Source organism: Monomorium pharaonis, chromosome 10 (assembly GCF_013373865.1).
Source record: "Monomorium pharaonis isolate MP-MQ-018 chromosome 10, ASM1337386v2, whole genome shotgun sequence".
Lineage (NCBI taxonomy): Eukaryota > Metazoa > Arthropoda > Insecta > Hymenoptera > Formicidae > Monomorium > Monomorium pharaonis.
Genome location: NC_050476.1, coordinates 1,015,418 through 1,032,095, shown reverse-complemented (window position 1 = coordinate 1,032,095; position 16,678 = coordinate 1,015,418). Strand labels below are relative to the sequence as shown.

General features: G+C 39.1%; 1 protein-coding gene and 1 long non-coding RNA gene across 2 annotated transcripts; one reads left to right on the top strand and one right to left on the bottom strand.

Moving 5' to 3' along the window:
• Positions 1–1,035: 1,035 nt before the first annotated feature.
• On the top strand, positions 1,036–4,333 carry LOC114255386. Its single transcript, XR_003626668.2, has 2 exons — positions 1,036–3,476; positions 4,132–4,333. It is a non-coding gene; the product is annotated as an uncharacterized LOC114255386 (long non-coding RNA).
• Positions 4,334–10,561: 6,228 nt separating this feature from the next.
• On the bottom strand, positions 10,562–15,746 carry LOC114255348. The gene is made up of 2 exons (XM_036293231.1): positions 15,436–15,746; positions 10,562–14,546 (listed from the first exon to the last, which is right to left on the bottom strand). Exons 1-2 carry the CDS (start codon positions 15,707–15,709, stop codon positions 13,729–13,731), a joined length of 1,092 nt encoding a protein of 363 aa, XP_036149124.1. The 5' UTR covers positions 15,710–15,746; the 3' UTR covers positions 10,562–13,728.
• Positions 15,747–16,678: the final 932 nt, after the last annotated feature.

The following is a 16,678-nucleotide window of genomic DNA, read 5'->3' as shown; positions in this document are numbered from 1 at the left end:
TTAATCTAGGGCCTACATTGGTTTTCAAACTTGGGCCAATATAAATTTAATTTAATTTAATTTAATTTTAAAAATAATTTTATATTTATTTATAAAATTATTTTTTAAATAATTAAAAACTTGCCGATGGTAGTTTTGAACCCGGGACCTTAGGATTACAAAACTTGTACTCTATCCACTGCACCAATTGATTTATTGGTTTGGATACTTGTTATTGTCTATATATACTTATTAGTACAATAAAATTAAAATTAGACTTTTTCGAAAAAAAATTGTAAGAAGCACTTTTATTGCAGATTCTTATTCGGAAAAATCATACAAACATATTAAACAAAAAGTCAACTCGGAAAAAGTTGTGTTGTTAATTAAATGTTAATTAAAAATTAAAAAATTAAAAAGTAATTAAATAACAAATCGCTTTGTGTCAAAAGTTATGAATGTTTTGGGCTAAAATTTTCAAGACTTTTAGAGAATAGTAACCGCTACTATTTAAGCCCTATTACAAGAATTTGCCATTAGTTATTAATTATTTATTAACAATTTAAAAAAAGGTAAATTTTAGCAGTTTTTAATTTTTTTCTTCTTAAAAAATAAACCAATTGGAACGTTCGACGGCTCATTTAATAGATATTTTTAATACCTATAAGCTTACATTTTTTGTTTTTTGCTAACAGTAATAAATTTTTTTTATTGCCAAAAAACGAAAATTTTCACTTTCTTTCATTGTTTACACAATAATTCCCAACTTTTTCCGAGTTGAATTTTTGTTTAATATGTTTGTATGATTAAGAATCTGCAATAAAAGTGCCTCTTAGAATTTTTTCTCGAAACAGTGGTTTCTGAGTCTAATTTCCCTGTACTATATATGTTATAAACTGACGCAATTATAGTATTTATAAAAGCAGTTAAATTTTGAAAAATATATTAAAAATAAATAGTATTAATTTATTTATCTATTAATTTTATTGTTAAATTTATCTTTTTCCATAACCTTAATAATTTGATGGAAATTGCTATCTATTTAGCACTAATACTTTGAAGCGTTCAAATGGTTAATTAGATGGTTAATTATATTTAAGTTGGGTTTATATATGTAAAATAAATTGAGCCAAAATTACAGGATATATCATTGCCCAATTTATTATATTTAATAAATAAATAAAAACAACAATTTTAAAATATATCAATTATTTATTATATTTTATGCATTATGTATTATACATATAATCGTATCGTTTAATCAATCGAAATAGATATCAGTATTTGTAATACAGAAATGGTATTTTTTTAAAATCTTACAAAAACATATTACGAGTCTGATATCGGTTATTTGCAATTAATATTCTATTTAAAACTTTTGTTTTTCTTTACGATCTATTTAAAAGCCAAACATAGAAGACAACAAACTCAATAAAATAATAGATTTTATAAATAATGTATTAGCTAATTACTTTAGTCTATCAGACATGGAAAACGGTATGTTACTTTGAAATATTTAAGTCTAATACAATTAATATATTAAAATAATTAAAATATAAGAATTGAGAAAAAAGCTATAACTAGGCAAACCTAAATATAACTGTTTTGGAGCAAATATCTAATTCAAACTAGGTCCTATACGGGCTGTAACCGGGCAAACCTAACTGTGAGTCTTGGGGAAAAAGTTGTAAATTTAAACCAGGCCCAATTCAGGCAAGCCCAAGTTCAAATATCCTAAATAGGCCTGAATAGGCCTTGAATAGGTTTCAGTCCGAAAAGCCTTTATTTTGGATGCCTAAGTAACGCCCGTTATGGGGCCAATATTAAATAGAGCATGCCTAGATGAATTTCCACATGGGATCTAGCAATCAGCTGGTTTGATTATCCTACATAATTATTTAATAATCCAACAAAATTATTTTCAGACCTCCATCTGTAGCTTTTTTTGACACTTCAGAAAAATCGTTTTTTCCGTGCAGAATCCTCAAGTACACGCTCCTCGTCGTGCCGCTCATTGTTCGTCATGAAATCCTCAAATCGACGGCGGCAATTTTGCAAACGACCGCGCGTCCGTGATTCGAGAATCACGCGGAGTGGTTAAACGGCCGGGCGCACTCTATGATTGAGCGATGCAAGGCGCCGTCAAGTGATACGAGCAGAGCGATCTCCCCACGCGCGAAAATCAGCTCGGACGCCTCGGCGCGCAGCGTAAAGACAGGCACTCGGGGTTATTAATGCCCCCCTCGACACTCCGATACCATAGAGCTAACGATTATTTACTTCGAAATATTTATCCCGTATCTCCTCGCACGCCCCATTATCGCAGCCGCATGATAAACGGCCCCCGTGTGAAAAATCGATTTTATTGTCGGTACGCGCGCATACCTAACATGTGCGCGCACACGTATACAACGAATTCTCTCGCGCGCTTGTTGCACTCTCTCTTTCTCTCTCTCTCTCTCTCTCTCTTTCTCGCGAGAGAAAGAAAGAGAGAGAGAGAGAGAGAGAGAGAGAGAGAGAGAGAGAGAGAGAGAGAGAGAGAGAGAGAGAGTATGTAACATTTCGACACGTGAGCGTTCATCGACGGACCAGCGGATGATGGATACGCCTACTCTTGATATTTCGGTGATCAATAACGCGCGGCTCTCTCTCTCTCTCTCTTTTTCTCGCGCGCGCGGTGCCGTGTTCGCGCCCCGAAGGAGGGAACCATTATTCACCCGTGCAGTCGCCGGTGAATAAATAATTTACCTCGTCATACCAGCGGCCATCAGAGGACCGACTTTGCAGCGGCGGCGGCGGTGGTGCCCTTTCCCTGGTCCTTTGTGTTACCGATAATAATAAAGGTATGCGCGCGATTCGGTCTTTTCTTGTGGGCCACGGTCGCGTCGGAAACGATACGGCGCGCGCGAGCGTCTCTCGGATCTCTCCTCTCCCGTCGATGGTAGTGCATGCGTTCGACGGCTCGAGGATGCGCGCCGTCGAGAAGGCCTGGGCATCAGGATTCAGACCCGCGGACTTTGAATGGCACGGTCGATTTATCTCCTTTACGCGAGACCGGGCCATCAACCGAGCGATCGGAAAGGCTCGCGCCCACTTATCTATCTGCGTGTATGAGTATCTGCGTATATACATGAATACAGTCTCTCTCTTTCTCTCTTTCTCTCTCTCTCTCTCTCTCTTTCTCTCTTCGTTTCGGTTACGCGCGCATGTCTACAGACGAAAGCTCACCGCACGTTCGATCACTATTTGGGAGCATGATCGGTAGTTTCGATTCAGTGTGGCAAAACCCTCCCTCTCGTTCCCTCCCTCTCTCCCTCTTTCCCTTTTTTCCTTTTCGTTTGATACAATTATTATCTCGGATGACGATAATTAGCGCCTACTTAACAATTGGCTTGTATTCTCGTCGCTTTTGTGCCCTCAACCGAGCAGCATCTCGTCACGACTGAGCTTTCTCTTTCCGCGAGATAGCCTTCTTACAAGAAATCACGGGTTGTTAGGTATGTACACCTTGTCGATGGTATTTCAATTAATTCTTCTGACTGAGAAAAGAGTTTTGCGATATAGCTACCAAAGGTAATTTGTTTAACGTATTAGTGCAATTTTTAATAAATGTTATCAAGCATTACAATAGTAAACAATAATAACTTGAACTAGATTTAAGTAATCACTAATAGATAAAAAAGCATCAATGCTGATAGTTAATATGATTTAATATGTAAATAATTTTCAGTTTTATAAACTGCACGCCAAACACAGTCGATCTTGAAACGCAATCATTTAAAAATAATATTACAAAATTGATTTATTATTTGATAATGATATTATTAGTATTTTAAAATATTACAATCTATTGCGAAAAATATTTACATACAGAAAATGAAAAGATAATATTAAAACCTTTATTTACATTTTTTTGAAAATTTAATTGATATTATTTTACTAAATTTTTTAATAATTATCATCTATTTTTTACGAGTTATTATCAGACTTTTTATCTCATTGTAGTCTCAATACACGTTGGTAAAGCAACGATCAATATCTTTTGTGGTAACATTTGTAGAAAATAGCATAATCTTGCACAGACGACGATCTAAGTGATTACTCCCCAATTATTTCGATCGCCATGTTCAGACTGATGAGACTTGGTTTCAGGATGCGAAGCATTATCTCACAAAAGACGGGCGGCGCACTCAGAGAGAGATCTATAAAACCTAAGCAGCCATAAAACAGTCTCCGAGGTGGCCTTGTCTTGATCCTAGATTTACGCGTATTAAAAGGGAATTACAATATTAATAAGGCATTTTTAATGGGCGAACGCGGCCTTCATGTCGGAATCGTCGGAGCCTTTGGCTAGGTGAGTCTTCCTTTGAAACTCGTTACAATTTCGGGGGAAAGAAGGGGGAGGAAGAAGGTTTTCTAATGCCGACTGGGGCAGCCGTAAATATCGAAAATATCGTTTATCGTTATTCATACGCATTATACTCGACGATATATCATTTCGCTCGTGTCCACACTTGGGAAAATTACCCCGCATATACGCGCGCGCGCGAGATCCCTTTTTTCTTATTTTATTAATATTATCAATATCGATTAGATAGTGCATATATATAATCAACAGAAAAAGAAAGAAAAAGAGAGAGAGAAAATACTATTTTTTCTTTTATGTGGCGAACGGAAATTGCGAAAAGATAACCGTAATAAAAATTTCGTACATTTATCTCGACGGAAAAAACGGTTTAACTAAAAATTTAGCATAAGTAGATACAGATCAGAAAATAACTGTGTTGGATTGTCGAAATAATTATGTAGAACACTCAAGTTGCTAGAAAGTCTAAATTTTTTGCAGCATCGCTCATTGTAAGCGTTCTACATACATAGTTTTACATTTTAACGGTCCAATAAAATTTTTTTCAGATCTGTATCTAACTAAATTTTTTAATGCTTTAACGAGAAGGTTGTTTTTTTCATATAATACGAAGCTTTAGATTTTTGCGTTACAGCAAAATACATCTTACGTGTAACATCTTGCCTTAGCCCCGAGCTCGACAGAATTTTTTTTTACGAACGGAAGAGGCGACTATTAACCGGGGTGCAGACGCCGCCTCGTGACCTTTTAAATTTTAATCCGGCAATTAAAATATGTTAAGCAGCTACTTAATATCGTGTATGCACGTGTATGCGCATAATATACTACGGGGCTCGCAGTATTTCATATTTAACGCGAAACCGTAACTCGCCGCGGCTGCCGCTTCTCGCCGCTATCCTTTTACTCCCTTTTTGATTTATAGGTAATTTATTGTGGTTCTCTTTCTCTCTATCCCTTTCTGACTCCCCTTCTTTCTCTGCCTTAGTCGTTGCGTTTCTTCGAACGCGCGTATGCGCTTGTGAAACGCGCTACACATGTGTATAGATCGATCCATGATGTTGACGACGCAGCAACGTACATATATACGTGTAATAGAAAGAAGTCGGGTTCGAGAAAGATCCTCCGTGAACAGGATAAATCATCCTCTTGTGAATATTTCACGTTTACGAGTAACGCGGCCCTCGCGCAAACGAAGCTCGCGAGATTGAAATTTGAATTGATTGCTCGACGAGACCGCAGATGGGATGATAAAAACAATGGCCTTGCTTTTTAATTTTTTTTCCTTCCTTCCCGAGAGACCGTCGTCGCTGTGAAACCTCGGAATGAGAACGTTGCGCCAAGAGATCACGTTGGACTCCTGGAATCATGTTGATCAGGCGGCGCCGCGCACGCTGCAATTATCATTAGTGGTCATAAGGCAACCGTAAGATGCCCCTCGAGATTATGGTGTAATGACAACTAACAACTTGAGCTCGTTTTCACTTAGTTTTGAATAAACGCGTAGTACGATCGAGAGCGTTAAAACGTTGCTCTTGAGCAAACGCGCTGGCGCCTTCTCGAGGATATGTTTCGTGATGCCCAAGAGGTTCGCTTATCACCTCACAGAACATTCCCTAGCCGAGTTACAGCTTGCATTTTTATTGCACTGTAAAACGGAAACACACGTATCTTATATACACATGACGGAGAAATTTGGTGAGTGCGCGCTCACCGGACGGCATTAACGCTCCCGTGCGTACATCCGTGCACCAGCAAGACACCGGTCATCTACGAGGTCCCAGACTTGTTCCCAGCCCTTTATTAAGTGCGTATTTCACGGGAAACGTTTACGAGCAAAAACCCTCCGATGCCATTATAGATACTTCCATTTTTATTGCGCCTGAAGATCGTTTGCATAGCTGATTACGAGAAACCGAGAGCGGACAAGCGACTGAGACCCGAGAAAAATGGGCTGAGGCGTTTTTCTTTTCCTTTTCTCTCTTTCTTTGTTTTTTTTTCTTCAATTGCAATGGAAGAAAATTGCGAGGGAGATCGGTGAAAATCTCTGGTGTTGGCCCGTCGGAAAATTTCCCGAAATTGGCGCGAGAGAAGAAGAAGAGAGGCAGGACGCGGGAATAATCGGGGCCGCCCTCCCCCTGATTCGCAGTCTCGAGCGGAGGGTACTTGGAAGCGAAATGGCAAAAGAGAGTCACAAACGGCAATCACGGCGCTAAGTGCTAACCCAATCAAGCAACCGTCCTCTCACTGCTTCGGCTTTTCTCTCTCTCTCTCTCTCTCTCTCTGTCTCTCTTTCCTCCCTCTAGTTTCCGCGCGAGGCCTACTTGAAGAAGCCTCATCCTTCGTCCCTTAAATTATGTCTCTACCTTGACGCTTATGAGACACGGTGATTTTTCCTCGAGATATTTTCTCGAGACATTCGTTGGGGGAGGTAGGGAGGGAGAGTAACAACGAGAAACAACCCGCAGGATTTAAAAAATGAGGGGAGGTTCAGTGTGCAAGTTTAGCTAGCGTGATTTTTTCTTTCTCCGCAGATACATCCGCGAGAGAGTATTTGACTAAACATATTTTTCTCGCCTCTTTTGGGCTCTCCTCTGTCTCTTTCTCTTCTCGTTGTCAAAGGAACATATATCGCGAGGCGAGGTAGAGACGATCGGAGCCCTCCGTTTCACCTCCATGTCCTTGCTCCACGTCCTATATCATTCCTTCCTCCCTTTCATAGTTCATATATCAAACGCTTAGGCAAGGCGGCGACACATAAATACCGGTACGCGGTGTATAAAAGCCCGCACCTCGGCTGGACGTATCTCTCCGGCCAGTAGATAAAATATATTAACCAACCTCTCTCTCGGGAGAGACTGCGCGACTCTCGCCGCGTGGGTTTCACGATTTTCGGGGACACTTCTCCCCCTCCCCTTCTTCCACATTCCCTTCTCCGTTTCTCGCTTCCTTGAGATGACTTATGACGAGCGGCACGCTTTAAGTTCTCCAGTCTCGTGTACATGCGCAGGATTATGGTGAACCGCGGAATTGTAACTACTCTCGAGGCTAGAAGAAAGATTCGAAAGATTGAATGAAGGATCTTTTACATCCCTTTTTGTACGCGTGTGCGATACGTTACCAGTCAAATTTGAGCAATACAGTTTGTAGAGGCTTTTCCCTCGGGGAAGAGGGATCTACCACCCCCTTCTCTTACCACGACGACGAAATTAGATCGTTTGTATCGTTTGCGACGGTACCAAATCCTGCCGCGTGCCATTCTAAGGACGACAATGGATTCTAGCAGTAAGAGAGAGAGAGAGAGAGAGAGAGAGAGATAGATAGATAGATAGAGAGAGAGAGAGAGAGAGAGAGAGAGAGAGAGAGAGAGAGAAAGGGGGGAGCTGGGGGTCCCGGGGGATGATCGCATTATAGCGGAAACTCCAGGAACGAGAAACACGTTCCGCCGTCGAATAACTCTCGCATGTAGGCGCGTGACACGAGTAGCGAAACGCCGACATAAGGCATTGTTAGCGTCTCCGACAAACCGAGAACAAGCCTCGGCTCTGGGGTCAAATGCTGTTAGCGCGAACTATCGAACTACTTCGATACCATCGTCTTCTCTTGGTTAAGCGCATTACGTTACCCTATCTGGATGCCGAACGATCATTATCGCCGCGAGTGCGAAGGCACGATCGAGTCTGGAGAGATTAGGTTTCTCTATTTCGTAAAAAAACCTTTCTCCCTTTTTTTTCGTCGCTACGCCTATTTGGGTGCTTATTAATATTACATCTGTCAAATCAAGAGTAACATTCAGCTATGTGTAGAGCTTTCTTTTATGAGTACAATTATTTCAACAGGATTACTCCACTAAAGGTTGAGATCATATAAGGCACCTGTACCCAATATGGTCCATCAAAGGTTTGAGGATTTTTTTATTTTTTTATGAATACGAAATTTAAAAATAAGGGTCAGGTTTAAAATAAAAGACATTTCTGAAATCAAAAGAAAAATATGTATGAAATATTTTTAATTATTTATATAAGTGAAGATTTAAAACAAAATAGCACTTGGATCATATTGATTATATATAGTCTAATTATTTATTTTTCTATTTTTTATAAATATTTTTGAAAAAATGCAAAATAAAAAAATTACATGTTTAAATAAGCACTTATATTAATAATAACATATTAATAAGTATATTAATACTTATGAAAAGTATCACACATACAACTATTTATTAAATATAAAATTGTTTATATATCACGAGGTGTTATCTTAACTTTTACTTGACAAAAAGCTCCAATTAATTAAACAAAGACTTCTTGAGCGGTATATTAGCGTTTATATGTAAAATTCGTTGTGTAACTATTTAGAAACGAAAGGTGAGCTAATTAGATGGATGATCATATTAAGTACAAGTATTATCTTACGTATATGTCATTCGTACATTAAAAAAATTAATCTTTAGGATTGTTTAATACTAGAATGTAAACTGCATTTCTGCAACTCTATGGGTGCTAAAAAAACAAACTTATCTGTTTTTGTAAATTGCTACTCTAGATGCTAACGGAGAACAGAAAAGCGCTTATCGTCTCTCTCTGGACCGGAGTCTCGAGACAAAGATAACGAGGCGCTGAGGCAGGTTACTTGGAAGGATCCCGCGGTAACCGCGAGAAGGAGATCGTCGGAGCGCGCGATGCCCGAAGCGGCAATTAAAACCGTTTGAGGTTTCATCGCCGAAGATAAATTCATAAGAGAGTCCACGTAAAAAAAAGAAGGAAGGAAACGTGAGAGGGAGGGGAACGCCATGAATGCAGCGTCGATCTGCGTGTGCGTGGCGTGCGGCGCACCGAGAGCCGGTGATGATTTACAATAACCGTGTATGCCCGGTATATATACGCTTTCTTAAGAATGACTATAAATATGCCGAGAGGGTGGTTTAATATGCGGTAGCCCTTTAATTTATAACAACTTATTAAATAAAAGCCCGCGGCCATTTGCGCGCGACCCGGCGAAGGCGAAACGGCCGCCGCCGGGCGCGTCGATCAATCGCGATAAATAAACAGAGCTGAATCTCTAGTTCTCGTTTATCGAGCCATTTATCGACGCGATTCGATGGACGCTCGCTGCTATCGCCGTTTTCGCCGGGTCGTCGAGGTGTTTGCACTCCTCGATGTATAATACCTAGATGCGCTCCCGACGATCGTAGTCTGCGCATTGACGTCGAAACGTGAGAACGCGGACGATATCTCATTCTATCGTGCGTACGTACGTGCGTACGTCATGTATGGATCAGTGCACAATCGCGCACTGCCTGCGGCTATAGAAAACTATTTAGGCTCCCCCGGGATTCTTTTCTATTCGGGACGCGTGGCCGCGCTGCTTAATAGGTGCATTCCGCTTCGCGGCACAGCGGAACGTGCGACCCGAATTATTTATTCTTCGTATTCTGTAATAGCGAACGAGATGCCTTTGCTTTGGCGCAAAATCGCCACCGATCGTGAACCGTGATCAGTGAGAATGGCAATGCACGGAAATAAATTAGTATTGAGCCAATATGTTATAGCTGAAGCTAGCAGCCAAAGGCAGCAGCCAGGGTTGAACGTCATATAGGCGTTTCCAGGGGGAACCATTCAATCAAACGTTAAAAATTCCCTGGTTATAAGATTTTTAACAAACCTTGAAAAATTTGCATAGGATTTAATCATAATAATACATAATCGATTATTTGCGAGAGGACGTGCATTTTCTTAATTGTTATAAATATTTTTTAAATTAATATATATTGTTTCTTGTGTCTCACGCCTAAACGCAGAATACGATTTCCATCAAATTTGACTGGAAGTATCTTTCCGTAACGCACAATCGACTGATCGATCATTCGTTGGAGGACGTGCATTTTCCTAATTGTTATAAATATTATTTAAATTAATTTATATCGTTTCTTGTGTTTCACGCCTAAACGCAGAATACGATTTCTACCAAATTTGACTGAAAGTATCTTGTCTTAACGCACAATCGACTGATCGATCATTCGCGAGAGGACGTGCATTTTCCTATTTGTTATAAATATTATTTAAATTCATTTATATGGTTTCTTGTGTCTCGCGCTTAAACGCAGAATACGATTTCCACCAAATTTGACTGGAAGTATCTTGTCCTAATGCACAATCGATTGATCGATCATTCGCGATAGGAAACCTAAATAAAGGTATTTTCATTCTTCTTTATTAATTTTTTTATTTGTGGCAAATATATATTTCTCAGAGAAGGACTTAAAAAATTGACAATATGCATCGGTGAGTGAAATCGGTGGAACTAATTATGACGAATTCAAGGTACACTCTGTATACACGGGCAGCGGGAGTATCATGGGCGAGTTTGGGGAGAATTAGCCGACGGGCCGATTAATTTCGATACGTCGACGCCTCAGGCGCTCGAGCCGGTTGATCCCCCTTGACGCTTAATTGGCTCGGCTATGCTTGTTTCTCGCTCCCGTTGCGCGTGATCGAGGCGGCCTTGTCAATGCAGCAAACATTCCTTTACGAGCCCGAGCGAATTGGTTGCCAGTCTCAGTTACAAACACATGCAGCGGAGACAATCTCCCGGAGAGGAGGTTCTCGCGAGCGAATCGCGTGACGCAACAGACGGTCGCAATCAATGATCCCGCGATCGAGATTCCCGAGATATCTTTCCCCGCGAATAAAGAGTTAAAAAGAATGGTGCTCGGCTTCGGCGGCCACGAAGATCTCGTTGCACACGTGCAACACGAAACACCTTACGCGCGATGACGATTCTCTCTCTGGCACGTGCACACGTCGTCTCTCCCTCCGACGTTTGTCCCCACCTCCTCTCACCCCCGTTATCTTATCCCCTCGAAACTACAGGGCGTGAACTCACGTTCATGCACGCCCACGCACGCGAGGAAGATAACGGTTGCGGGGTCATTCGACACGACGGCGACGGACGCACACGTCCGCTCTCCTCCTTCTCTTCGGCCCCTCACCCTCGACGTCGATGTAACAACCCTTACCGACATGGATGGCTCCCTCTCTGTTGGGGTTGCACAATCGCGCCCTGATTGATAATTTATACGGTGCGTGCAGGTTTATTTGATTATCTGCCTCCAGCTGGGCGGCTTGGCTCACCCCCGCGCGCGCGCGGGGGTGACTCGTCGACTCCTTTCGCGTGCTCTTCTCTCCGTCGTCGCTCCGTTTTTCGGCTTCTCGCCGTCTTGTCCTTACATTCCTGCCTCACCAGCGTGACTGAGGCGACCGGAACGGATCGACATAATTTCAGCGATGTTGTAAACACGGAAGGGAATTCGTATAAACGGAAAAAAATCAATTCTACTACTACTAAGAAAAATGTTAACTCAATTTACTTTTCTTTGTCTACGTAATGGTCATATTTGGTGAAAAATATTTTCTTGATGAATCTCTTCTTGAAATATACTCATCGCAAATGTTAGAGAAACAAGATGTTATCAAAAGAAGAAAATTTATACTTCTTCAAGGAATGTTACATCATAAAATTTTATTTAAGCAAAATTAGAGTAATAAGCAAATTGTTTTTTTGTTTTAATTTAATATTTTGGATTGAAACATTAATTTACTAGAATTCAGAATATAGTTTAAATAATTTTGACGCTTATGACACACATGACAGATTTGACGGATGTATATAAGCGTGATGAAATACTTGAAACAGATAATATTTGCTAGTAATTTAGCCTTTTATTATTTTTGATGGAAAATATTAAATTAAAACAAAAATTCAATTTGTTTATTCTGACTTTTATTCTTTCGCTAAAATTTTATATCATTTTTTGATAGAGTATTCTTCTTTTAAGTACATCTTAATGAGTTTCTCTAAAATTTGTGTGCACATTCATGTTATTGTTTCTATGAGTCAATTCAATTTCGTATTAGTAAAAATGTTTAATTTGAAAGGACAGATTAAGAATGGGCAGTATTATCGCGAAGCGACAGAAGGAAAATATTTGAGTCCGTGTCCGGATTGAGTCGACGCCTTATCCGTACTATGGGGGTGTCTCCGGAGGGGATGTTTCGTGTTGTTGTTTGAATATGCCGGGTGCAAGGGTAAATATGGACAATTACATATTTCTTTCCCGTCCCTATCCTGAGATCGCCGCGCGCGGTGAACCCCAGCGAGAATCGCGACGCGGCATTATACGAGGCGCTCCACTTTAGGGGTAGTTACACAAGCGGGGGTTGTGACATGCGGGCGAGTCGTGACTGTGCTGTGACAGAAAATCGTCGACAGCGGGAGGGGAACGTACGCGTGGTACGTTGATGGCATAATTGGTATCATTCGGGAGGGGTCTTCTTTTGAGGTAACTCAACGGCCCCATTACGCGCGTACAATTATGTACGTCTCGTTCCATGCGGTTACGCATTCTCGATCGTGTAGCCGATCGCTTTTTTTTCCTTTTCTCAAACGAGGCACAGAGACGGAACCGATACCGATCGAAAAATGCCGTGTTCAGGACGATTAGATCGTGTCGCTTTATCTTTTTCAATCTCTACACTAAAGAAAAAATTTGGACGTTGATAATTAAAATAATAGAGTGAAATAATGCCAATTAAATATTCAGTTAATGTAACTAAGAGTAATTTTATTATAAATAAGCAGGAATAATGTTAACTTAGAACCATTACAAGCTTTTCGTATAAATTCATATATAATAATGTATACATTTTGATTCTTTGTTTCGGATCATTTTCAGTACAATCTCGTAAGAGTATAAAATTGAAAAAACGTACATATTAATTGATTTTCACAATGTTCGAAGTGTAAGTAACGAGTCCAATTTTTTTAATTATCCGGAATGTACGTCATGATTACGTCAAATAAAAGATTTAATAGATTTCGGAAGCAACGTGAACAGTTCTGAGTTTTGTGTTATAAGAAATTAATTGTATTTTTAAAAATAATTTTATTCTTTTTTAAATATTTAGAAACCAATCTTAGTAATATTTACTTAATATTATTAAGTTTGGAATAAAATTATTCTTTGGCTATATCAATCAAATATTTAATTGGGATTAATTCATTCAATATTACCAAGCTCTATTTCTAATGCATTTTTGACAAGAATTGACAAAACGTAAATTATGAAATGTAGATTAAATCTTTAATATAGACATCGATTAAAATAAAATATATTTTGTGTTTAATTTCAAGACACTTTCTGTTCTCTAAGTTTCAACTACGTTAGAATCTGTATTCATATATTTGTGCTTTACTTATAACTCTGATCATCATTGTCTTTCAGTGACTTCGATTACAGAAGAATTACAGAAGTAATATCACTGAAAGACAGTGTATAAATTACTGATTGATACAGTTACAAGTATAACATTGAAATTAGTAAAGTTTTACAAATTCCGATTTAAATGATACTTGACGCTCGTTTTCGTCTTCCGTTGCTTGTGCGCTTCCCTCGCCGCCGTAGTCGCATCCTTAAATCCTTTTATGTTCTTCAAAACGGAGGAAGCCAAGCTTGGCTTATCGGCACCGACCGATTCCGCTTCGAAACGTCCGCTTCGTTTTATACCGTTGTGATTTGCGGCTGTACAATTTTTCTCGCGGACATCATTGTTTTCTACCCTCACCGGATGATTACTCGACTTCGCAGTTATTTCCTTTTCCAATCCCCGAAGTTCTTGGCTAACATCTCCGTTCGTCGTGTGGCTCTCGGCGCGCGATATGCCGGGTTCTTTTGTTCTCAGACGTTTCCACGTTCTCACAGGTAATCTGGAGAAAAATTTCCTCCCCTCTTTTTTTGCATTTACGCCTTTTTGCATTGGCGCGGAAGCATCCGTCATCTTCGAAGTGAATGTCATCTCGTTCTTCGTTATCTTCTTCTTGGGTGATAATTGTGAGACAATTACTTTGATTCGATTCGTTTCATTACTTTTAGAATTTTTGGGATGAGAATTCGCGTTATTATCTCTTTTGTTTTCCGTATATGTCCGTCCGTTACTCTTCGAGTCCGCGACGCGATCAATCGTTTTTGTCGATAGAGCCGTTTTCTTGGAAGAATTATTGGAAAGTTTGTTGACGAATTTGTAACAGTGTCGACGATCATCAACGATTGTTTGAGTCGCACTTGTCCTTTCTTTTTTTCCCTCAGTCGTTGGAGACTTGATCTTTCTTTCTTCGGTCGCCGAATGCGGCTTCATGTTAATTGTATCTGTAAAAGAAATAGTATTTTGCAAATAAATAAATAAATTAGCAAAATATTTATTTCTGTTTTCTGATAAGATAAAATTAAAAATGATGTCTTTAGGAATTATCAAAGAATACATATTGCGAACCTTCAATAGCGTTCATCAATGATATAACTTAATTTAATGTTTTCCAGTTTAAAGATTTTAAATTATTAGAATTTTATAATATTATTTTTAATATACCTTTTTATTAATTAAAGATTTAACTTATTTTGATTATAGAAAAAGTATAAAAATAACGTTAGTATAAAAGTGTGATAAGCATAAAAGTATTATTTTAACTTTTTACTGAATGTATTGTACCAGAATTCTTTTTTGCAGACAATGAAAGATAATTTTTGCATTTAATAAACTTATAATTGTATTAATAAATGTTTTTTAATTACTTTAATAATAATGACGTAAAATTATTATCTTTTTTTAGTTTCTAATATATATTGAAATAAATTAATCTAAAAATATTAGGTTGCAATATTTTAAAAATATTTGATAAAGAAGATGCATAACATCTGTGCACAATTTATGTAACTGTAGAGACATCAGCCGGTGGTGTGTCAACTACTCACAAATAATAGTCGGTAAAGAAAACTAATGAAAAGAGAAAAAAAGGAGAGGAGAAAAATCTTTTCGTTTTACGTGTTTTCTTTGTAATATTTTTTACTTTTTACTTTTTTTGCAGGATACATGTTTGAAATTTGTTCGTTAATATCTGGTTTCAATAATTGATCGCGTGAAGAAATTGCGTTCAATGTGTATGTTTTACTGCAAATTTTCTCCTTTATTGCATCGTCTTTTAAAGTTCGATACCTCGCGCTACTTATCGGACTTTTGGGTGACGAGTTTCGACTTTACCTCGACTGTCTCTTCTTAACGTTTCTTTGAACTCTTCCTCTTCTTCCGAACTAACGATATCTACGCGTTTCGGCTGCGAATCGAAGACGTATGATCTTCTCCTGCCCGGCGTCATTTTTTGTAATCTGCTGTGATTTTTCGTCCTCGGTTGATTATAGAAAGGTATTTCTTCACTTTTTACATTGTTTTCAAATGAAATAAAGTCCCAAAACGTATTTCTCGTAGACTCGGCAGGATGTGCAGCGTTGGGAAGATCATCTTGTTCGCGATGCATAATTATTTCTGCCTTTTCGAATTCTGCAAAAAGTTGATAATCGAATTAGAAGAAATTGATATAAATTCCTTCATTGGTATCAGAGATCATCTTAATTTTATTATTTAAATTTTTAATTCATTTGTCTACCTAAAAACCCCGTACCCGTTTCGCGATTGAAGCTTTCGCTGGTTCTTGAGAGAGTCTTCGTTCGTTTCTTGCGTTTGCTCGATTGAACATCGGTATCGCGAATCTCATGGAGATTCCTCTCGTTGCTCTCAGCGAACCATCGTGGAGAAGTATTTTCCCTTTGATGTACGCGAATACTTTGCGTAAATGGAGATTCTCGATCTCTCACGTTATCGTATCGCGGGATGCGTTCTCTACGAGAACGCGCGATCGCATTCTGAGGATTAACGAATTGGGTATAGTAGTTGTCTCTTTCCCCGAAGGTGAGATTGTCTCTTGATGTCTCGAGATCATCGTAGGGATCCCAGGACGAATCATTGGAATCCAGTTCATCAGCGTAATAATTTTGTCGCGTTTTTCTTCGGATGTAATTTCGATTTCTGTCCTAAGATTAAAAATATCTGAAGCATTGACTCGTGCTGAATCTCGACCATACTAGCTTACTTCATTATTATTTATGTCCCTAGCTCTTCGAACAAATTTATTTGGACCATCATTGAGGTATTTGGCGATTCTGCGAGTCGATCTGAGGCTCTCGGCTCCACCGCGACGCCGATCGGAAGTGCCGTGTGGAAAGTGTACGGGAAACGTGATTTCCGGATCGCAACCGACATCTGCCAATTCCACAATCCTGCCTGTATTGCCGTATTCGGTAGAATGGAAGATCGGTACAATCGATTCCGCGTCGTCCACGAAAAAAAACATCGGATTCTCGAGGAATGCGCTCATATCTAACCGCATTAATAAGATTGCCATACGTAAAAATTACACACCTCTGTAAAATGCGAAATTCTAGCAAAT

Coding starts and splice junctions, on each gene's coding strand:
- LOC114255348 (XM_036293231.1), bottom strand. CDS start 15,709: ATGCATCGCGAACAAGATGATCTTCCCAACGCTGCACATCCTGCCGAG. Junction 14,547..15,435: donor GTTAAGAAGAGACAGTCGAG/GTAAAGTCGAAA, acceptor TTTCTTTTACAG/ATACAATTAACATGAAGCCG.